At 30.9% G+C, this 25,770-nt stretch overlaps 1 protein-coding gene across 1 annotated transcript; it reads right to left on the reverse strand.

Moving 5' to 3' along the window:
• Positions 1 to 6,313: 6,313 nt before the first annotated feature.
• Positions 6,314 to 24,658, reverse strand: LOC119666452. The gene is made up of 4 exons (XM_038075730.1): positions 24,288 to 24,658; positions 8,805 to 9,113; positions 6,736 to 6,865; positions 6,314 to 6,322 (listed from the first exon to the last, which is right to left on the reverse strand). Exons 1-4 carry the CDS (start codon positions 24,656 to 24,658, stop codon positions 6,314 to 6,316), a joined length of 819 nt encoding a protein of 272 aa, XP_037931658.1.
• Positions 24,659 to 25,770: the final 1,112 nt, after the last annotated feature.

Raw genomic sequence — 25,770 nt, forward strand, 5'->3', positions numbered from 1 at the left:
ATTTGATTCAAAGTATTGGCCATTGCTTTCTAAACATTTTGACCACCTTTCTGGCAATTTGTGGATACCACGCCAAAAAAATTGTTCATCTTTTAAAGTAAACCAACCAGACACCCAATTTTTGACCTCCTCGTAGGAATCAAAGTGCTGCTCAGCCAATGCGTGTCCCATCGATGAAAACAAATCGTAGTCGGAAGGAGCCAAGTCTGGTGAATACGGCGGGTGGGTAGCAGCTCCCAGCCAAGTGTTTTGATTGCATCCTGAACCCGTTTTGCTTTGTGTGTAGGTGCATTGTCATGGAGCAGAATTACCTTGCCGTGTCTTCTGGCCCATTCTGGTCGTTTCTCGATCAATGGTTTAAATATATCATTTGTTGTTCATAGCGACCAGCATTGACGGTTTCACCAGGTTTTAGGAGCTCGTGGTACACCACACCTTTCTGCTCCCACCAAACACACAGCAATGTCTTCTTGTCGAATCGATCTGGTTTTGCAGTCGATGTTGATAGTTGTCCCGGATTAACCCATGATTTTTTCCGTTTAGGATTCTTAAAATAAATCCATTTTTCATCGCCAGTAACAATCCGATGCAAAACCGATTTTCTTTCGTGTCTTTGAAGCAAAATTTCACAAGTGTTTTTTCGGTTTTCCATCTGTCTTTCATTCAATTCATGTGGCACCCATTTTCCACACTTTTGGATCTTTCCCATAGCTTTTAAACAGTCAAAAATTGTTTGTTGTGCAACATTTAACATTTCTGCCATTTGCTTTTGACGCAAGGTGTCATCTCCATCCAATATCGTTTACAATTTGGCGTCTTCAAACTTTTTTGGCGGTCTTCCACGTTCTTCATTTCTCCACATCAAAATCATTATTTCTGAACCGTTGAAACCATCTTTTGCATGCATCAGACACATTCTCGACAAGCATTCGATGCGACTCTGCACCACTTTTCTTCAAATGAAAACAAAAAAATAAACCTTTCCGCAAATCATCACTTTCTGGTACAAAATTCGACATTTTTAACACGATGAAAAAATATGATGTTGTCTGTTCAATGACTTGATGTATACTAAATATATTTCACACATGTCATAACAAAAAAACAAAAAAAAATAAAGGCTCGTTCACAACAAATGTTCCCTGTCGGAACATTTGTATCTTTACGCTCACTTCATACCGGTACACCTGGTATACGATAATATGATTATGATTTATTACTATATTATAATAATATTACTATTATAATTGTGATTTAAATAGTTGTTTAATTAAACGCTCAGTTAGTCGGTACGCAACGTAAAAACTTAAGTCAAAGCGATACGCACAACCAACCACACCTGTGTATTTGACATGAACGAAAGAAACAAAGTCTGCCGATGTTATTTATTTTGCTCCTATGAAATACACAGGTGTTGTTGGTTGTGCTTTGGTTGGTTGCTTTGACATAAGTTCTTATTGTACGTACAGACTAACTAAGTCTATAACTTAAGTAAAGTGATTGATTTGATAACGAAAAAATTAAGATTACTTTGAAAATTTTAAACTTTTTTCAGCAGGCCTCAAAATACGTCTTATATAAAACGTTGATGTCATGTTCCATATAAATAACTATCTAAAACGGTTTTTTTAAGTTATTAATAATAATTAGTAAATAGTACTAAAGCTTATGTTCATCCAAAGCTAACATAATTTCTTATTTTCAAGTCAATTTTAGATTTCTGTAATAATACAAAATTTCCAAAAATAGCAAACAAATCATCTAGTAGCTATATGTATTTTAACTTCTGTGTTAAAGTCCCAGAGTACATCGCATGCATCAAATATGAGATTTCAAGGTAAATTGACATACAGAGAAGACAACTACTAACTCTGCAGACGGTTAAAGTTAGCAAGGTATTCCCAAGCACAGTATGCACTTAAGTTAAATTAGGAAAAATTGTAAGAAAAGAGTTTCTCCCACACATAAACCAAATTGAAATATACACGAACATGTCAGGAAAATTCGACCACACAATAAATTCACCAAGACAAGTTCGTCTCACTGACAGTTCGAGTAGCAAGCAAAAGAAATAAGTTCCACAAACACGCGAAGAAATGTAGCAACATCAGAGGTAACAAGACGGTAAGACGGTAAGAAACTTTCCTGTGCTGATAATCCAATCAGGGAATATGTCGGCTTCAAATTGCGTTTCCATAAACAAAAACATTATGGATTCCAAAGTTAAGAACCAAACAGAAAAAGCAAAAAAAACAAAAATAGGAATTAAGTACATTAAAAACGAAAGCCACTGCAATTGTTCTTCTTAAGCATAGAAAAAGAAAGAAGAAAAAAATATATATGAAAATAGTAGCAGAAGTAGAAGATATATATTCACCTGAGGCTAATTGAAAGCGAAGGCAAAAGTGAAAGAAATAAATTCATGAGCTCGGTTTCGCCAACTACATGCCAAATACAACCAGAAGAATTTACAGCAATTTAGCGGAAACGGAAGTAAAAAAAAGCATGTACGACAGCTACAAGTAAGAAAGCATGATGTTGCAATTTGAATGTGCCGCCGTGCAAGAGACGAAGATGAACTACAGCAGAAATCACAAACGACACCAAGAAGCACAGCCTGACTGACAAATCCAAATCCTGCAAAGTGCACAACCAAATACAGCTTTTAGGCTGCCTTGAGTAGCCTGGAACAGAGGCGAGGGTGATAAATGGATTTCTGTCATTTTGAGCGTAATCGAGTTGAAAAAACACTCAGTGGATGCGGTGAATTTAAAAATGAATAACTTATGAAATTTCTTAACACAAAAATAAATAAAATAAATCAAAATAACATAAATGAAAGTTTAAGGATTAAGTGGTAGGTACATAGGTGAGATGGCAAGGAAAATTCGATGGATTTTGTTTCTCATTTTTTGAAGTTTTTCCTTTACCACAAAACATATTCTTCTATTGATTTATTGTAAGTTACTTCTAATCTCTGTCAGAAATGAAGTTTGTGCAAATGCTATTACAAAGTGATTGTTTGAAATATTTATTTACCTCATCAGTTAAGTGACTGAGTGATTTACCATTAAATTTTTCTGTATCAATACGAATTCAAAAATGTAGGAGCTTGTAAGCTGCCAACATAATGTGTTGGCAATAAATCATTGGCAAACAACTAACAAATTCGGTGGACAGGTGTTGGAATTTAGGTCAAATACTTTTAAAAACTTTATTATATATCGATTAGGTAACGCTGTTGTAATATTTGGTTTTACTTATGCTGCTGTCTAAGTCAATTATGTTAATAAAATAAAGGAGTACATTAAATTATATTAAATATTTCAAATTCCTTCAACTTCTACTTACAGGAGAAAACTCCTTTAAGTATCAACTTACCTTTCCATTCATTAGAATAGAAATTTGTTTGCTCAGTCGAACATTGATGTTTCCCCAACACCTCATTCGTTGCATATTTTGGTACTGTAAAAATGGTAATTTATGCGCATCTACTTTATATGAAATGTATCAATAAAATAAAATAGCAACAAATGGTTCCACAACAAAGCCGGGAGAAGTAATTCCATGTACCCTCCGAAAACGCAATAAAAAATGCAGACAATGAAATTAATTACTAAATTAGCCATTAGAAGGAGCAGCTGTGGTCATCAGTTCAAAGCCTTATGGCTTAATAACAAAATTGGCAAGGGGTATTGTTGAATTTTTTTTTAATACCTTTTTCTATTTCCTCAAAATAATACTAATATTAAAAATTTTTTAAATAATTTTAAAGTAAATGCAAGTTCTAAATAGATTTAAAAAGCGCTTTCTATAAGTACAGACTCTCTTTTTTTATAATTCACAGTAACTTTTAATATTGTTGTGAATATGTAATTTAAGTAAACTTTGATATAATTTCTAGGAATGTCAGTTTAGTTAAAAAACAAGTTTTGAATTTTTAGTTTTGGATTTGGATTTTTATTAGGAAAAATTGTATTTGTGTTTGACAAAATACAGAGCATAATAAATACGGTTACATTAAACTCAAGTTGACTATTAATTTCTCATCAGGATCCAGTGATCGCGAACGACCACGTAAATAGGGTGGATTAAACGCAACAATAATATAATATACTCTGATTACCAATCTTCATTGTCGTGTATAAAGACTAATCACAGTCGTGTATATAGATTAATCATAGTTATATTTCTAAGTACTAAAAACTCATACCATACGCTACAACTCCATTTAATAATATATTAAAATGGTCCCAAATTATGAAAAAATATTAAAATTAGAGAATTCGGATTGATTGGTTGAATTGGTTGAACATTTCGAAAAATATTAATTTCAATTAATTTTTTTTTTAATAATAAACAATACTACAACAAATCCTGGAAGAATCCCAAAAATATAACTTCGACAACAACAATCGTTTTGTCAATCAGAAAGCAGCGTTCGATAGCGATGACTGAGCTTCATATCTGCAAAACTGGTAAGATTCTGCAGAATGACAATAAGAAGTATTCGTAGCTCTATCTAGTTTCTGATACCGTGCAAAGTTTTAGACAAACTGATCACTTATATAATAATCACTTCAATTTCGTCATGGAAGTGATAAGAGCGCATATCACATTTCTACTCACGTGTCCAGCCCCTGGTTTATGTCGACGACATCGACATCATTGAGCGTATTAAGCATGATATTAAATGCGGATATGCGATAAATGGTGAAATATGCATAGCTTTACTATACTTTTGAATTTGTCAAGTATTTTACTTATCTTGGTATCACCGTAATAAATAAAAAAGAGTTTAGCGTGAAGATCTGACAAAAAATTACGATTACCAATAATTGTTACTAAGAGTTTAATTAAGGTGTATGGCTTCTGACAACCATAAAACTGTGGATGCTATCACAAAATGGTGAAACAACATTTGGAGCTCTGAAGAAAAAACTTCGAATCTGAATAAATTACGAGCTGTATGAGGTTTCTCACGACATGGATATAATTAAACAAATTAACATCCATTAGCTTGGCTAACTTGGTTGTGTCATGGGTATAGATGCAAATGCTCCACCGAAAGAGTCTATTTAAAGCAGTTAGAGAAAGAAGGCGTAGAGGTAGACTATGTCTCTGATGGAGTAATCAAGTTGTGAGAGCATTAACCACACTTGATATCCAAGACTGGAGATAGTGCAAACGCAGCTGATGCGCCTGAAGAGTATTACTACGTCAAGCCGAAAACCGAAAAGTGGTGTTAAAGCCGCCATTTCAGTAACTATGTTTGTATTAAACAATTCTATTAATACAATATTCAACACAATTTAATTAAATTATTTATTACAACTAAGTATAATTAAGTTTATATTAGTATGATATAGAACAATTCTATAACGTTGCTACAAGCATACAAAGTTTTTCCTTCAAAAACAAAATTAATTCATAATTCTTGATTCCGGAAAAGAAAAGTATTAAATGAAATGAGGATGGAATATTCCATTCTAGTTAAGTAAGAATTGAGTTACAAAACATTTTCCGCAAAAACCTTTGGTTAAATAAGAAATCCCAGCTGATATTAAAAGTAGACTCTTCTCACAGCACAACTCCGTTCACACATGACTTTTCATATCTTCAGTAAGATTGAGAATAAAGAATTATTGAAGCAGATATATACGTAGCAATAGGAAGATTGTTGTATGTAGTGAAAGGAATGATTGTTTTTCTGTTAATTATATTTTTATATGATATGATTTATTTATTTATGGTCAACATTTTTCTTAAATTTTTTCTCCATTTTTTAAGAGAAGGAGAGCATATATTACTGAGATAAATTTTTTTAGTTAATTATTTAATTTTTTTTTGTTGATTATATAACTATTTCCAACACTACTAATTAATAGTCTTTGAAAATTGTTGTTATTTTTTATGAATTTATTCACTTGTGTGTTCATATATATAAATGTTATTTTTATATATCAACAAATTATATATATTTACAATACTTTTATAAAAAAAAATATATAAAAACTTATATGTAACTGAAGAGTTTCATCGACAATTATCAAAATTTTTGACATTTTAATAAATTTTAATAAAATTTATAATTAAATAAAACTAACGTGTTTTGCTTAAAAAAAAAATAATTATAAAAACAATGATTATAAAAACAACAAAATTATTATAGTTATAATGCCAAAATTATCAGTTGAAATTTTTGTGAGAATAAATATAATAATAATATTTGTTACTGAAGCTAACCATCGACTATCCATCGGAGTATTGGATATAATTATAAATTTAAATTTTAATTTATAAGAATAGAAAACTAACGTATCTTAATATTAACAAATTTTTAATAGGTTAACTTAATTACTAAGTTATAATACCAAAACTAAAAATTAAAAAGAAGTGAACATAAAAATGGTAATGTTATAAATTATATAAAAAGAAAATAACTTCCATTTCATTAGAAATGAGTAAGAATTTAAAATTATTTTCCATTAATTTTTAAATTGAATTCAATTTTTATTGCTGGCAGTATTACTCAACCAAACACCATCTACCGTCAAAATTCTAAAATTTGTTCGAAAGCTTTGACTGTGAAATTTTGTAAAAGCTTAATGGCTTTTCCATTCGAAAAATAAATAACGACTACTTTACTCTAACCGCACATTAAAGCCATTATCCTTTTATTGGTAAATACTGTGTGTTAAGGACAAACAACACGTACTACTTTTCGGTACTTACCTGTTTCTGCAATGAGTCGGAAAGTTCTTCGATGCATTCCTTACGCTCGAAGCGCTCAAATTTAAAACTGTTGGACCGATAAAGCTCATTATCCTCGCGGCGGCGATTGCGGCAAAGGCGCCTCGTTATGCTGTCAATATGATTAAATTAAGTATTAAATTACTTAATTACAATATTTAATTACAAACGTAACGTATTAGAACATAAATATAATAATAATGTAAATGTAAATGTGAAGCAGTAAAGGCCAATACGAACCTTTAGTATAATAAAACTAAATGAGCATGAAAAGTACAAAAGCTCGCCGAGTAAATAGTAAAAAGGAAACAACGAACCGGAAGTAAGGCACATAAACAATGACATGGCTGGAGGTGTTGTGTGTACTGCTGTTATGAATTATTTATGAAATGTTTGTTTGGATTGCTAAAGCCGGCAAAATGATTAGAGAGCAGCGAGGATGTGGGACAATGGTAAAGTTCTACAAAAGTTTTATTCTATATATTATGTTTATATTTATATTAATTTTTTTTGTGTATGACTTTTTCATGTAATCAACTTTGAACTGTTTTATGTGAGCGAAATGTTGCTTGTTAATTTAATGTAACGATAAAAAAGGTGTTGAATTGCAGCACTTAATTGCTACAACTTCATTAATTGCATACAAAAGCAAGAAGAAGCAGCAGCATGTGTTGTAGGTTTTAAATTGTCTGTGCCCGACACCACACAATATTCATACATTTTTTTATGTATTACACAATTATGAAAATAAAATGGAATAAAGAGAAAATAGTCACTCTACGGTTGCCATATCCAACTCCTATCTTCCTGCTCCTCTGCAGATATGTTGGCAACACTTATTGGCAGGAAGTATGCCATAAACGTAATAACACCTGCTGTGTTGCACATAACTAAGCACATACCTAGTGTGGACCAATACTCCACCAAACCACTGTACACTTAGTTCTCACGCGCTTAAGCTGTGCAATGCATGAAAATTTATTAAAGCCCCGTGTAAAGTTTGCATATGAATGGGTTTCCCCATTTACATTTTTTCCTGTTTTTTATTATCATTTCTACTCTTTTACACTATTTTGTGTTTTATTATCCTTTTTTTTATTTTTGTTGTATTTTTATTAAAAGTTTTTGTGCCTACTGCCAACGTTGTTTTATTTTGCCTGAATTTTATTTCTGTACTAAAATGGGGTACTAAAAGTGGGACAAATACACTTGATGAAAGGTCTACAAGTGTATTGCTTGTATTCACAAAAAAAATATTTTTGTTTTATATTTTAAACCAAAATAAATTGGAAAATATTTAGTAAAAGCTGCCAGGATATATTTTGTTCATCTACAAGTGGAAACACTTAAGTGGCCACATATTTAATACTAAAAGAACTTCTTTATTGACTAAGTTATAAACCAAATTTACTATCTAATTTTCCACTATATTTCATTTCCATTTAAAGTTGGCAATTTACCCGTTTAGCAATTTTCTTGTTCTATGAAAAAAGTGAAAATGCAATTTATGTGCCACACTTGCTGCAATATACTTATACTTATATTAGTTTAATTTAACTTTTATGCAAAACTTCATTTATATTAAAATTGCAACGGCGTCGTTGTCCCTCCCTGCATGTTAGAACCATCGAGTGCCCAGCAATGCAAGCATTTCTATTGTTAGCTGGAACAATGGCAAGTATACTCGGCTCTGTGGCAACGTTGTGCGTGCCATTTACTAAGTCAAGTCAACAATTGAGGTTGCCACAAGTTGGATACACAGCTCATCTTAACAACTTGAAAACAATACACAGACGCAACCAAACGGGGTTGGGCATACAAACAAGTAACTCTTCCGTTACTGCTGCACATCTTAATGTTTGTTTAAGAAACTGGTGGAAATATAGTTCACAGACACTACAAATACAGATACTCATTGTGACAATTCTTGCGACATAAAAAGTAAAAGTCATAACAAAGAAAACATCATGGAAAGGTTAACATTTAAACGACTTAAGCATACTTCTTTTCTGAGGCAAGTCACACTATTGTGCTTGCTATTTCACACTTACCCGCAGGGTTTGCAGGGCGTCATATGCAGATCCCAATTCAAGTGAAAATTAAACATTCTCAGCTTTGCAACGGCGCGTTGTCTTAAGGAAATATCCGGTGCAGTCGAGGGTGTTGGCTGCGCTGAAGTTATCGCAGCACCGGAAGCAGTTGTCGAATTTTCTCTAACAGGATTTGGGTACATCATGACAGTGCCACTTGGTGCAGAGCTAGCCATTATATGGTTAGAAGAATGTGATTGGCGATGATGTCGATGACTTCCACTATGAACACCTGAGGATTCCTTTATTGTGTAAAAACCACCGGATGAACTAAAGGAAAAAAAATATTAACACATTTGTAAGATATGTTAGGTAAAATTGTGATTTGAATAAATGTGTATATTTTAAAAATATATTTAAAAATATTTTAATGAATTTAATAAGGTAATATACGGCCCTATGCTTCTGCTGGAAGTTAAAGGAATTTATATATATGTATTATACACATATATATGAAATATAAAATACAACAAAAATATGATGTCATATATAATTAATCAAAAATACAAGAAAATTGTATAACATAAATCAAAATATGTTAAATTATAAAACATTTTATATTATTTCCAGTCTCAAAAAAATATTTACAAATATTATAATTAAATATAAGAAATAATTTCAAGACCCCTGATGATGGGTATTTAGCAATACTCGAAAGATTTGTATGGTCAGTCAAAAATTCAATTGATTACTACTATTTACTACTATTGAAAACAATAGTTTAAACTAAGAATTTAGTTTCTTTCGTTACAAATCAATTTAATATAAAATATTTTGTATATATCAAATAGGTTCCTCATCAATAAAAACTATTATTTTGATGGAATATCACACAAAGTTAAAGTTTGTATAAAAATCTGTTACTTACGAAACTAATAGTCTATTTAAAGGAAGATTAAAATTTAAATAAAAACAAATTAAATCAAATAACTATGTCAGATCTTGAAAACGTTCTCACTTTCAAATGAACTTACTTGTGTACTGATATAGATTTCACACAAATAGTTATATTTCAAATAGTTGGATACCAAAATTTGAAATTTTCATAAATATTGTACATGGGATGAATAGTTTATTATTCACCGTAACCACTTCACTGAATGCTGTACATAAAAAAAATTCTAGATCCTAGATTGTTGTAAATTTACAATAATATTATACTTGGGATCAATAATTTAGTATTCCACCGTTATCACTTCATTCAATTTTGTAAATAAAAAAAAAAAAATAAGAAGATCCCAGATCCAACAGTGCAGAATACAACGTCGTTATTGTTGTAAATTTACCTGTTTTTGTACATAGCTTCGTTATCTACAATACATTATTATTTCTTATTATTATTATTATTATTTCTTATTTCTTTCAACTCAAATAAAGCTAAAACTGAACTATTATATATAGAACTCAACTGTTATATATACAAAAATTTAAATTAATGAAAAAGAATAAAGTTTAAATATTAGATATTTGGAAAAGAGATAAATACAGAAAAAAAAATTAAAATAGAGGTATTGTTATGAATACTATATATAGACTATATAGTCTATATATGATAACATTAAAAAAGCTATGTTGATTTCTTTAAACTTTTACAAATTTATGACTGTCTATGCAAATCATAACACAACTATAATAACTAGGTAATGCTTTTATCTGGTATATACTATATTATGCAGAATTTTTTGATTAGTCATGTAATAGTAATTTCAGAAAAATTTTTCTTAGTCACAGAGGAAAAAAAGAACTTTTGTTTTTCAGTGCTTTTATAATTACAAGTGAATTATTATATAAATTTATATAAGAATATTATAACATTTTTTTGTTAAATTCTTTAATAACTAATGCATGTACCACTAGAGGAAATCCTCTAGAATAAGGAAAGTGAGGAAAGTTTGAATTCTCAATCAAGTAAATTCTTAAACTAACCATACCACCATTTCATAGCCCAACAAATACCCATTATTAGTAAATTTTAGTAAAATAATTGATTGCCATACTATGGCAATATACTTCTATATTAACTTTCTATATTGTAATTTCTATTTCTATATTTTCTTATATATATTACTATTTCTATATAGAAATATACTTCTTTGGTACTGCATAAGTTATTAAGGTAATAATAGTGATTTTCAGATATAACTATGGTTGATCTACACTTTAAAAATCTGTGGTACATCTAGTAATATATAGTTTCAATTTTTAAGGATATCGTTTACAAGCTATATGTATTTAGTAGTCCCATTATACTTTGCAGTATTGATTTCAGTCTATTAAGTTCTTTTAATTCCGAATCAGTTTTTCTCCCCATCAGTGCTATTCTGCCGTAGTTAGCATACCTAAGTGTTCTAAGTATTCAGCCACCTTTATTGACCTTATTTAATTTTAACAAACCGATTATTGTTAACTAGGGTCTGCAAGCAACCGCCTTTTTTTACGAAGTTTTTTAATCCAATCGTATTTCTGCTAAGCTTAACATCTATATTAGATTCATAACATGACAATTCAATCTTGAGCTTTCAAAGATTTTTGCTATTGTTTTAAAGATTTTTCAACATCAATTAATGATTTCGAGATCTATAGTATATCAATTTAACTTGTCAACAATATCAAGAAATTTGCTAATGTGACTTCTCTTAACTTAATTCCTCAAGTTAAGTGTGTCATCCTAAAAGCCACCTTTAACCATGTCGGATTCAAAAATGTCCTCAATTGGTAAAATTAGCTAAACTGGATTAGCTAAATTAGCTAAATTTCTTTGCTATAAGGAACCTATATCACATTGCATATCACAAAACATATGAGCGCGAAATCTTTCACGACTATATAAATCTTTAATTCCTGTTTCATTTCTAATTGTGTGACTTACGCCAAGAAAAAAAAATGACGTCCGCCAGTCCGACCCGCTTACATTACCCTGTTTTTGAACTTTTTCTCTAGCTCCATTTATACTGATTTGTTCCTAACTATGGATCACAACACCAAATACCTCTCACTCTACATCTAAGAAGCACAATCATGTTTTTCCATTATACTTCTTTCTTAAAATGACAGCTTTCTCAATCCAGTTGCTGAACTTTTCAACACTCTGAACTACCGTCTCCGAAGATTTATATAATTCTAATAGCTGGTTTTAGCGGATTAAGGATTTATGTAGATTCAATATGGCGTTTTCCATTTTTATATATCAGCGATTGAAGTCGTTATTATTAAGCTCTGGTATTAATGTGAAGCACATGCCATTTCTGACATGAGTCGTCCTTGTTGTCTGCGAGTAGCATCCCCAAGACATCTAGATCAGTGTCATATTATGGCTAGTTGGTGGCACAGATTGCCTTTATATCGTCTTCGACCGCATTTTCTACCAAGGACTACTAAATCAAACACCTGTCAATTTATAAGTACTAATCCATTATATGAGTTATATTTAATGAATCATAGTTTTTTATTTCCAACAAGAGTCCATATTCGCCGAAATATTTGTACATCTATATCCAGTCCTATGCAGAAACAGGTTTAAGCTTTTGAAAGCCCTATTTCTAACTCACTCAGTGATATTTCCAATATTAGTACTAGCTAGATACTTGCATTTATCACTGCTTTCGGTTTCTTGTACCCACCAAAGTTCTGCAACGAAAATTTCTATCCATAATTGAGAAGTTGAAGGAATTTGATATTTTTTCCACTTTATCTATCTACCTACCTTCTCTTTTTTTGTGACAACTAAGCTTATAGCTATTAAACGAATTCATTAAATAAGAAAATATACAAACTTAAGGAATACATGATTTGGAAATACTTAATTTGTTTTATAAAAAAATTATTCTTTCTAACTTAAGACACAAAATCTTGGTAGATAATCGCTTTTATAATAAATTTATAAAATACTGTTCATATGTAGTATGGTTCATAATTTGATACTCTTGTATAACATATATCCGGCATCTGTATCAAAATTATCCATTTCTGCATTCTATGTGACTCTAAATACTATATAAGTTACTATCCTAATAATAAATAAATAAATTATTAGCAGTAATTATTAATAAATAATTAGTATTGTATATTTAATTTCTAATATATCTATATGCGAACCCATTGATTGCATTTATAATTATGAGGATTTAAAAATCAAATTTAACCTGGTTTTACTTTCATTCACTTTTAGTACAAATTTACATCAATTTCAAAAAATCAAACTACAATAATTTTAGACGTATTTGGAACAGTAGTGAATTACAACAACAAAATTTTTATTATTTTTAATTACTTGAATTTTTGGCTCACCATACAGCTGTTTCGAATATTGCCAAATACCCATCATCAGTGGTCTAGGAACTATTTCTTATATTTAATTATTCATAAATAATTTTTGAAGATTGAAAGGACCAAGGTTTAAATGTGTACCCTGCCAAATTTGAACGTCAGAGTCAGTGTTTATTAGCCCACTGACCCAAAGTATAATTCAACTTATACGTTCGAATCTGGTATCTCTCATAACAATTGACTAAGAAAATCAAAAATAAAATTATTTTATTTTTTCTAAACTTCTAAAAAATTATCTCTAACCAACATTTACATCATATATGAAAATAAAATATGCACTAATGCTTTAATAAGCTATACACGTGTGTTATCATAACTATTGACTAAGAAGCCACAACTACAACTTCACCATTTCATATATTTTAAAAGGATTAATAGGAGTACCAATGTTCCATGTTGGAGTAATTAAATGAAATTTATTTTGTGAAAGTAAGTAGAAACGCTGAAGGTGAGTAGAAAGCCGTAGTAGGTAAGTAATTCAATGCTAAACCAAACCCAATTGAAGTGTCTTAAAAAGTGATTCATTAGCATTATCACCTGTTTATTTATGCAAATTACCAGATTAAAACAGCTCAAATGTTAACGTGCCAAGGCACAAAGGATACAATTACATAATTTGGCAAAGACAATTCCTACCAGCAGTCGAGCTCGTACGCAAGTCGCAAACCTAAATTGTGATTATTTATTACGATGTTGTATTCCGCGTGAAGTGCCTATGAAAACCAAAATTAGTATCTGCTCTTGAGAATATTAAACTCCAGATGAGGACTTCTCCAACATTAAAGCAATTTAATTAGATTTCAGTGCACTTATGTTCATACTTGTGGTTGGAGCGTAAATACACTCTTCATATGCATATCTGAGATTTTAGTGGGAAGTTACTAACCACAATCTTGATTGTTAAATATTCATGTTTATTAGTCGATAAATATATTTTAAAATTCAACTAGTTGTTTTTAAATTAGTTGTTGTGAAATAGATAGATTCGGTCTCATTAATTTAAAGGTTTTTTTTTGTAATATTTATATTTGATATATTTTGAACTCTAACTAGTCATTTTTAAACTAGTAGTTATGAAATAGATAGATTTGGTCTTATTGAGATTTAAAGTATTTTTAAGATATTAAGATTTAATACATTATGAACTTCAACTAGTTGTTTTTTAACTAGTAGGTATGATTTGGTCTTATTGATTAAAAGTTTTTTTCAAATATTCACATTAAATATATAATGAACTTGAACTAGTTGTTGCGAGATAGATAGAGTCGGTCTTATTGAGATTTAAAGTCTTTTTAAGATATTAGGATTAAATATATTATGAACTTCTACTAGTTGTTTTTAAACTAGTAATTATAAAATAGATAGATTTGGTCTTAATGATTTAAAGTTTTTCTAAAATATTCACATCAAATATGTTATGAACTTTAACTAGTTGTTTTAAAACTAGTTGTTGCGAAATAGATAGAGTCGATCTTATTGAGATTAAAAGTCTTTTTAAGACACTAAGATTTAATATGTTATGAAGTTCAACTAGTTGTTTTTAAACTAGTAGTTATGATATAGATAGATATCGTCTTGTTGATTTAAAGTATCTTTTTAAATATTTATATTGAATATATTTTGAACTCCAACTAGTTGTTTTCAAAGTTGTTCTTGTGAAGTATATTGATTTGGTCTTATTGATTTAGTTTTTTTTAAATATTTGCATTAAATATATATTGAAATTCAACTAGTTGTTGTTGTGATTAGATAGAGTTGGTTTTATTGATTTAAAGTTTTATTAAAATATTTACATGAAATGTAGCAGCTGGCAAGCAATAATAAAGGGACACTGTAATGGGTGCCTGGTCACACAGGAATTAATGGTAATGAGTCTGCCGACAGTCTTGCACGGGCAGGATCCGCCACTCTAATCTGTGGCCCAGAACCTTTTTGTGGATTAAGTTCGTCTACAACTAGGTCTCTAATCAATAAATGGATCTCAACCGAGAGAAGTCGCTACTGGCGCGACAGTCGATGTAACCATCAGCCTAAAGAGCTGGTTCTCTCCTATAGTTATAATAAGATATCCTCCTTTAGCAAAACAGAGTTGAGGTTGCTAGTGGGATATCTAACGGATCACCATGGGCTACGTTACCACCTCAACAAAATGGGCCTATCCGAAGAGATAGATTGTAGACTCTGCTTGGAGGCAGAGGAGACAACCAGCCACATTCTATGTGACTGCCCACTTTGATCTGGGCCAGGAGGAGATCACAGGTCCTCAACAACCGACATTCTGGCCTTCATTCGAAAGGCGGAATGTCTTTTGTTCAGTTAGGGTCTGTTGTAGCACAAAAGATCAATCATGGTCGCGGTGCTCTGCTCAAATGGGAGCTAATACCCTGTTCTTTCTTATCTTATCTTACATGAAATGTATTTTGAACTTCAACTAGTTGTTTTAAAACTAGTTGTTGTGAAATAGATAGATTCGGTTGTTTTCAAAGTTGTTGTTGTGAAATATATACATTTGATATCTATATATATAGATATAGAGATATGAAATTGATTTAGATTTTTTTAAATATTTGCATTAAATATATTTTGAAATTCAACTAGTTGTTTTAGAACTAGTTGTTGTTGTGATATAGATAGAGTTGGTCTTATTGGTTTAATGTTTTTTTTAAATATTTACATGAAATGTATTTTGAACTTCAACTAGTTGTGTTTAAACTTGTTGTTGTGAAATAAATATATTCGGTATTATTAGTTCATAGTTTTCTTTTTTAAATACTCACACTTAAACATACTATATTAACTGAATGTGTTAATATGTTATATTAATATATAAGAAACTTAACTCAGTTCGAATATTTTTTTATACCATTTGTTTATTTTTTCATACTTCTTAGTTTATCTATTTGTACATGCATTGAATTCATTTCTTCAACTTTTTATAAAAAAAATAAAATAAAACCACAATATTTTTATTTTGGTAACATTAAATAAAGTGCTTAGTTACAAGAAAATTAATGTCTATATATGTGAAGGATAACTCATTTTCCTTTATTGTTATTAGAAACCATAACAATAAAGAAAGTAGTTATAAAAATTAATGTTAGATGTTAGAAACACAAGTACTGTATCTAATCCAGTACGACTTTGGCTTCAGCTGACTAACGAACACTAAGACTGGGCTACAAATTTTGCAGTGTACGAGTTCAACCCTTGGTACATGCAGTCTCAAAAAATTATTATTTACGAATAATTAAATATAAAAAATAAGTCCTAGACCACTGAAGATGGACATTTGGCAATACTCGAAACAGCTGTATGGTCGGCCAAAAATTCAAGTAATTGAAAATAATAAAAATTTTGTTATTGCGTTTCACTACTGTTCGAAACTTCTCTATAAATTTATTTAACAAAATAAAATACATTCAACAGTTCTAAAATTTCTAAACAATTTTGAGATTTTATAGAAATGTATATAGAAATGTTAAAACTATTATATAGAAATACATGTAATTTCTTTTCATTATTTGTGTACTCTACTACTTCAGTACTTCCACAAGTTGTAAACTATATTTTATGGGCTTCTGTTTTTATGCTTTATAGAAACATGCAAAGATTTATTTGCTTATTACCTTTTCTTTAAGTCGAACAATATAAATTAATTTTTTATTTTCCTTGTTGGAAAACAACTTCCGCACACTTCCCACAAACAGAATGCATTCATTTAATGCTGAAGTACTTTTCAGGCTTTTTATATGGATTTTGCACGGCACTAAAAATACCTAGAAGGATTGCTCTTAAAGGATAACTCATGGGAAAAATTGCAGCAAAACATATTTTCTTCCTACTGGCATGCAATCTTAAGGAATAATAAGGAATGAAGAATAGAAAAAGCAGGTTCGAAGCTAAATAAATTAAATGGAGAACATTTCTTTTTTTGCTCACTGAACGAAATAGACGTTGTGGAAAATGAGGTTCATGGGGAATAAATTCTAACGTAGTGATTTTATGCTTTACTCCAATTTAATATTGTCTGGAAAATGAATTTATTTAAGCTGGTGAATAGATAAAATGTCCAACAAATAGTTTTCATTTCAGGGAAACAGAAAATTATGTTGTTTATTTTGTTAATAACAGCACCAAATGGAAGTTTGAATGAATTGTTAGCTAGAAAATGAACTCATTTTCAGGTAATAAATACGAAATATGAAAAAAAAGAAGAAGAAAAAATATACAATACATTTAGAAATGTAATAAGAAGTGGTGCATATGTCATTAACTAGGCAAACTCGGTAATGTAGTGTATAAGGTGTATTCCAAAGTAAGCATAACTATCCGTCTTGTGGATATCTATTGGCAATAACATGCATCATAAAGTCTTCCCTTCTTTCATGTCAAAATTTAGTGACATTTGAATGAATATCACAAGAGTTATTACAGCTAAAGTGACAGTAGATTTATGCTATCAACACAAAACTGAGCATCGAATATAGAGCAAGTTTTGTTTAATTTTACACTTAAGGGGTAATTAAGATACCGAGTAATAAGCTCGGTTATTGAGTAACGTAATAACAAAGTAAAGCAACAAAAAAACTAACTAAGTTCTGTAGTCACGTTTCACTGTTATGATGTTACTCGGTTACCGAACTCATTACCATTCTCTTAATAGAGAATATCACTTTTGTAATATCATTTTCACCAAAATATTTCAATTAAGGTACCAAAAGGGACAGAGCTCTGAAGCTATGTGCGAAAACCGACAGGCTGCCCTACTTAGAACTATCTAATCTCAGAGTAATCACTAACCGCTTGGGGCGGTACGCAGATCTTAGATCAATCATTGAATAATCACGAAGATTATGAGTAATACACAAATTAGTCAGTGAGATGGGCGGGACTCTGCAGTATCCCCACAGCTATTATAGAGTACAAGTGCTCAGATGCACTAACTCGGAAAAGGCTTACCATAAACAAAAAAAAGATAATATACAAGAATATTAGCCAAAAAAAACGTTAATAATAATATGAAAAATGATAGTATATATTTAGGACTCCAAAGGTTTTATCTATTATGAGCTACTAAGACCTCGACAAACAATTATTTTAAATTCAAAAATTAAGAAAAAACGTCCAGGCAACATCTGATAATACTAACAGACGAACTTTCATATTTCTGTTCGAGAGTTTGACAATTTGATGCTTATTGTGTTATTTACATCGATTCTCAATTGTGTCTCTACAGAAATATAGAATTAAATATCGAATCATGGTGTGATGATTTTTTACGATTTTCGACACCGATTAATCAAAAAATAATCCATTGATGAACTTAGTTCAACAATTGGTTCAATAAGTTCAAGCGTGGACATTCTTTTACCCACAACGAATTACATGAAAATCGTCCAAAAACGGCTGTTGTACCAGAAAACATAGATACAATGCAAGATATGATTAAGATGGATCAACATGTTACTTACGAGTAGATAGATGCCTTCGTGCGTATTTGTGGGACCAGCATATGTTACATTCAATTTTACTTATATATTTAGCTGTCACAAAGATTTGTTCCCGTTAGATTCCCCAACCGCTCAAAAGACGCCAAAGCACATGTTAATTCGTGCAAGTCACGACATCGTGACAGGTGATGACCCCAAAACAAAACCGTGATTTACTGTCTGGGTCTTCCAAAGTGAGCACACTCAGAGATTTTGACTAAATCTTAGGTCAAAATATTCTTACTCAATGCATCAAGCATACCACATGTTGGTTTCATATCTTCTTTACCACATGAGTTAAAATTTCTCTAACAAAATGATCAGGTCAATTTAACTCGTATGTTATTAGAATATATTTTTTTTTAAGTTCAGAACCCTACAAAAGTTGTCTATGGACTAAATGATCCCTTGTTTTTTCAGAAAATCTGGTCATGTCACAATTGTACCACGAAGAATGATCAATTCTGAGTAGTACGCATCCATTTGTTTGCCGGAAGTTTTCAGAGAATTGAGAGAAACGAACCGTTGGAGGAAGATGTCCAGCTCTACCATTACAATGCGAGCTTCTACACATCAGCTCAAAGAAAGGAAATTTGAAGCACTTTAAACGTTGAATTGAATGGTCATCCACCTTACAATTTCGAATTGGCACAAAATGACTTATTCTTTTTCTCAAACATTAAGAAAAAAATGCGTGATGAGCGTTTTTATACGCCCGAACAGGCCGTTGAGATATTCAAAACCCTGGTTTTGGCGATACCAACTTCGAAGTGAGAAAAATGATTTAAAAATTGGTTCAATCGAATTTAGATATGTATGGATTATCATGTAGAATACTTCGAAAAACAATAATACCTACTGTATTTTCAGTGTTAGATGCAAGAATTAAAAGGCAGTCCTCGTAGAGAAGAAAGCCCTCGTTTTGTTTTATTATGACAATATAAAGCGCTAGATATCTTTGATTATAAAGAAACCTTGTTTAGGAAGTATTGATGTATACACAGTAAAGTCTTCATATTGTACCACAAGAAGGTCAGTTGTTTAAGAAACTTATTTTAATGAAAAATAATCTGAAAATTAGTAGGAATATACGTGGTACTAGCTCCCAACGAAGCGGAGCACTGCGACCATGATTGATATTTTGCGCTGCATCTGAAATGTGGTAAAATGTTAAGAAATCAATTGGTTAAAATATTAAATAATTCATATCTACTCTTTTTTAAAAAGATTTTTGTATGTTTATAAATAAATAGATGACTTTTAAACCAAGATTCAAATTGAAAACAAATTATTATCGAAGTTTAACCTTTTGAAATTTATTTGATTTTAAGTTTACAGTTTCTCTAGCAGGAAATTAAATTTATTCGATTTGAAATGAAAACCATACTAAACGCATTAAACAAACGAAAGTATCTAAAATATATCCAACGTCTTTACCATTTAGTAAATCCAATAAAATGCTTTAGTTTATTTGTTATCAATAAAATTGTACTAAACGTTCCCAAATGACTTTCCTTTCCGTTCCTTTGACAGCTTATGAAGAGGAAGTTCATAAATTAAAAGTTGCCTGGAACGCATAAATATTTATAAAAGTTTTAATATATGCGACACACACATGTGCAAATATATTTGCATGTAGGATAATGTATCTATGGCCAAAAAGTATTTATAAACTGAAGTGCGCCTTTGTTCTAGAGGCAATTTGTGGCCTAAAAGTCAAGAAGTTTTTTTGAATGTGGAGTACATACATTTTTGCGTGGGCGCATGTTTTCGCTTTTCATATGTCGAGAGTCTGGGGCGGTTTATAAATTTTTGTTTATTTTAGTTTTACCGCAAAATGCAAACTCGCTACTAATGAAAAACGCCCCAAAAACTTCACACAAAAAATTAGGGGCAAAACAAATCAGCAGCGAAATAAAAGCGAACTCCCTTAAAATTTAGTAAATTAAGGCATTGCGCCAAAATACATGAAATTAATTAATGGAACTCTTCCACAGTTGATAATACTTCTTTCTGGTTTCGCTCTAAAGCAATATGGCAATATGAATTAGTCAGGACTAATTTCCTAAACGGAATTTGGGTCATCCTTGCTGCGTAGATTTTGTGCTATACATTAAATAATTTCATTTAATTAAATGGATTAGTGGTGTATAAATAATTTTCAAAATATTTCATATGTTTTTAAATAACTTATTAGAGATGGATTTGGGACACTATAAGTCGTTATTCATATTCAAAAGGTTAGAGCGAGGCCTATCAATAACTTTGTGTGCTGATATGCTGTGATGGATTTAAGGCCTATCAATAACTTTGTGTGCTGATATATCATCAACTAATCTTTTTTTAATTTTTATTAGTTTACTAAGACAAATTGCTAAGATACATCGACTAGAAAAAAAATTTGTACATAGCTTAAGCATAATTTATGAGTTCCCACACTCAGAAAAATAATTTGATAGATTAAACTAGATTTTAAATAAATCTCAAGTTAAAATATTCTTACTCGACACATCATGTTGGATCAACTGTACCATATGTTGGCATGGTATCGACATATTTTTCCAATTACACCATAAGGAATTACTTTGTATCCTTTGTATATTAAAGGAAATGTGATATATATCATTTAAGTTTATTCATATAACTTATAACAGTTCTACAAAATCATCGCCTACGGCTTATTATATCAGAGTCTTTCATGAATGAGTATATTATTATATTTATATCTATTTACAATAAAAGAATGTCAGAGAATTTAACAGTAATATTCCTATAGATTCGGAGAAATTTCACGGCACTACTTAATATATAACAATTGAGCTCGGCATAATTCATTTTAGAAAAAATGTTAACTAAAGTAATATAGGTTTAAACTTAATAAATAAACTTAATAAATGAATACAGAATCAACAGTTCAGACTACACCTTCTTCTTTTTTAACAACTTTAAATTAGCAGAATATATCTCTAGAGACATATTTTCGAATATATATTGCTTAATATCCATACAAATTCTATCCCTTTAACCCTAAACAATCAAGTAGTGTTTCGATTCTAAAATATTTATGTGTTCAGATTGGGATCGTCATAAGCATGATTATTAAAAAAATTATAAAAACATGAATATCAGGAAAGAACGCACTTATTAATATATAAAACAACAACACTAGGAAAAATGGAGCAATAAATCGCAATAATATGATAAACCTTTCAGGTATAACAGTACCCATAGCATGATTCCGATATCTCACGTTTGCTCAACAAATTCTAATAAATATAACTATTTCTGATAACTTTTTCTACACTCCATTATATATCTCCATAATACTTAGTTTTTGACATATCGAGTTTTAATGTTCAACATTTTCACTTGAAAACTAGCAACAACAGAAAGACGCGCTATCTAGCATTTCATTAGTGGAATGGATGTAAAATTACATAGTTAGCATATGTAGTTTTCATTATTGTAATTAATAAAAAAAGTTTAAGGTGACAACCTTGTGAGAAACAAGCTATATAAGCATATCGCGTAGTTAAAAAAATAGCTCAAAGTAACTGACTTTACTGTTATTTGGGAAATCGGAAAGACGTGGAACCAATCATTAAAGTGATAGTAATAAGTAATATAAAGTTGTAACTAGTTCACAAAAGAACATATGGATAAGGATTATTGAATCGATAGAACTATATGCCATCTTTTAATACTTTTACATTTATTTTTTGGTGTCATATTACAAAACAAATAAAAATAAAAAACACAAATTAATTTCGAGTTTTCTAGAGCTTAGATATGCCTCACAAAAAATTATATTATATAAAGTAATTACTTGTAAAGGATAGGTTAGGTTCTACCGGCGATCCTAGGGCGACCGTATTATTTAGAACCCATGGGCTAAAACCATCCAGAACCTTTAATAAAGCTTATGATGCTATATAGAGGGAGGTCTCGAATTACTAGTAAAAGTAATTCACAAAATAGCTAGTTCGAAAAAATGTAATATATCCTCTTACAAATATTATATATGTTAATAGTTTATATACTTATATAAACAATCAGAAAAAAATAAATATGTGATTATTATCATTATTATCATAAACCTAACTACAGTAATAGTAGTTAGGGAACACTATGTATATAATAAGAACTTGTAACTCATCCATTATTCTACAACATTAGCCACTGACTGTTTGATTCTTGATTTTATTACACTAAGTTGGGAAAGACTGTGTAAGTGATCAAATTAATCTACATTACGACTACTTCATCATCCTCCTCGAGATTTGTCTGAATCAAATTTAATAAAACCTTTTTTTATTTTTTATTGACTTCATAAAATAAATAACCTCATTCAAAATTTTACAATAATGAGAAACTTACTTATAATCATTCAGTGGGATAATGGCAGCTATAGTCACTTAAATTCAAAAATTCTGTATTGTCTAAATAGATCTGTTATAGATATATAACACATCTATTAGTGGACCAATTAAAAATTTTCCTCAATCATTAAGTTGATTAAGATAAATATAGTTTATATGCTCTTCCACGTTTATATGCTCTTTGGTGAGCTATGAATATACTGAAACTTAATTTATCTTTATTTACAATAGTGGAAAGAGTTAAAAGACACATAGAAGAGAACAGACTAATCCACACTGGTCTATGTTCAGATAAGCAGCGAATTCTTCTTTTGTATTGTTATGACTATGAGTGTTTTTATATGATTTCTTTAGAGGCATAAAAAAGAAAAGAACACACTAATCTGCTTCGATCTATATTCAGGTCAGCCGACTTTTGTATTACCATGACTATGAACGTTTCTATCGAATTTTTTTAAAAACATGAAGAAGAAAACAGAGTGATCTGCTTCGGTCTCGTGTAAAGCCTAACGGAAAATATTTAGACAAGCTTAATTTAAACTTAATTGAATGATTTATTATAATTTTCCTATTTTTGTTTTTATAACAAAACTTTTATAAGTAATGCCACATTTTACATATAAAAAATGATAAAAAGGCAGCCGCGATTTAAACTTTTGTGTTGCCATGACTATGAGTGTTTCTATCGGATTTTTTGGATTTTTTTACTTCGTGCTTAGATATTTTATGGGTAATATTTTGACAAAACATTTCCCTTGAAGGCATTTAGACTAAATGGAACCCATTAAATTGATGCTTACAACCCTCAAAAAGGTTTTGTCACGTGCCACGCACGTCGCACGCAAAGCTAATTTTTAAATCTTTGCGCCTGGAAATCAACAACTGCAGAAGTAAGTCCTGCATTCTTCGTACATTGTTAATATATTTATCTTCTTTTTTTTTGACTTTTTGAAGAGCAATTATGCATATAATAAATTGTGTAAAAATATACAAGGGCCAAAAAAAAAAAAATGAAAAAAAATTGAAGTTACAACAGCAATCAATCACATTCGTTGCCTAACGCAATTAATGAGGCTGTCAGTCTGTGATTAAAATGAAGAAGAAAGTATCTACAGGATTTTCTGAGAATTTTGTCTGAATTTTTATTAACATTTATGGGAGAATACCCACACTAGAAGTTGTGCTGTCTACACTTATATACACGTATATAGATATATATGTATCAATATTTATGAAGCTTAACAACTTACGACATATTATCTCCGCCACCCACACAGCTTACACCGCTACGACGTTGTCGGCTTTTACGGCGTCGTCGCCTTCTGCGTTCCGATGACGATGCTGTGCTTAGTAATACGTGCTGACTCAGCGATTTCTGACACTGTCCAGTGACTGTCCCCGTGGCTATGGCTGAGTTGGTTGGCATCTGCACCTGTCCACTTGCAGCCAAACGTCGTCCCGTTGCTGTGCTTGGAGCGGCAATGCCCGCAACAGCCACAACTATTTGACCATCACCGAAGCCGCCAGCCGAACTAACCGTATCAGTTGATTGTATAGAATTTGCAGACTTCGAAGTGCGGCCACTGAAGCTGTGGTTGACCTTGCGCCACATACGCTCCATTTCACAATTATGTAAATGTAAATAATACTTAAATGCCTAAGTAAATGGACGAGAGTGTTTGAATGTGCTAGGGTAGGTATCCTTTTGCTAACTAATGTTATATTTAATTTAAATTATTCAGGAACTGTTCATGATTTCGTTTTAGTTTTTGTGCTTTTGTGTTTGTTGTTGCAGCAGTTATCGTTGTTGTTGTTGTTGTTGGTGAGAGTTGGCGGTGAGATGCTGTTTTCTACTTGCTATTTGCTATTTGCTATTTATTTTTCTTCCTTTTTGCGCTTTGCACTAGTCTGACTAAGTTCTATCTACATTTTCCCATGTGCTCAGTCAGTGCGACATCTACTGCACACATATACTCACACTTCCGGAGGCACATAAGTACAAATTTAATATTTTAGACAAACACACTCTTTGTATCTCTAATCCATGCCACTCATCACTTTCTGAAACGTTCAGCGAACTCTATCTTTTGTGTTGCGCACTTTTAGGTTAAGCACCCAAGCAGATAATAGTGCAGGAATCTTCTAAACCCGGTAAGAGCATCACTTCAATGTAGAATTTCGTGGCTCTGCGAAAGGTGCACAATGGAATTAAAATAGTGAAAATTTTTTTAGTTCTATTCTTGCTGCTTTTATTTTTGTAAATTGTGAATTTATAAAAATGTAAGAGCCGTGAAAAGAACTCGCTAAGAGGACATTTCACTGAAGCATTCTTCACCGCAATACTGAAATACTCGTGGATCAATTCTGGTTTCTTTTGTTGTCGTTGTCGGTGTCGTTTCCGCGTTGTTGTTGCTGTTGTTGCTGTTGTGGTTGTAATACAATTTCTTTTTCTATTCTTATATTCTTAATTCACACAATTATGAGAAATGATACATTCAAGCTCACAAAGGCGCTAAATTTGCGGTTTTCAAAAAGTTTTCGCGGACTCGCCGTATTGCCGCAACCGAACAAAGCAAAAATTTTCTCTTTTTCACAATTTTCACTAGTAAACTTTCTTTTTATGTTTTTTTATATCTTTTCTTAAAATTTAATCGTTTATATCAACACTTTCTCGTTAGGAAACGGTTGCTTTCTTGTCTTCCGCTCCGTTCTTAAGCGTACAATACTAACGAA

This window comes from Teleopsis dalmanni, chromosome 1 (genome assembly GCF_002237135.1).
Source record: "Teleopsis dalmanni isolate 2A chromosome 1, ASM223713v2, whole genome shotgun sequence".
NCBI lineage: Eukaryota > Metazoa > Arthropoda > Insecta > Diptera > Diopsidae > Teleopsis > Teleopsis dalmanni.

Bases quoted from the DNA above. Each gene is read 5' to 3' on its own strand.
- LOC119666452 (XM_038075730.1), bottom strand. From the start codon at position 24,658: ATGGAGCGTATGTGGCGCAAGGTCAACCACAGCTTCAGTGGCCGCACT. The intron at 9,114-24,287 runs GTAAGTTGTTAA...TTTTTCCTTTAG, and splicing joins GGTGGCGGAGATAATATGTC to TTCATCCGGTGGTTTTTACA. The intron at 6,866-8,804 runs GTAAGTGTGAAA...TCATATTGACAG, and splicing joins ACGCCCTGCAAACCCTGCGG to CATAACGAGGCGCCTTTGCC.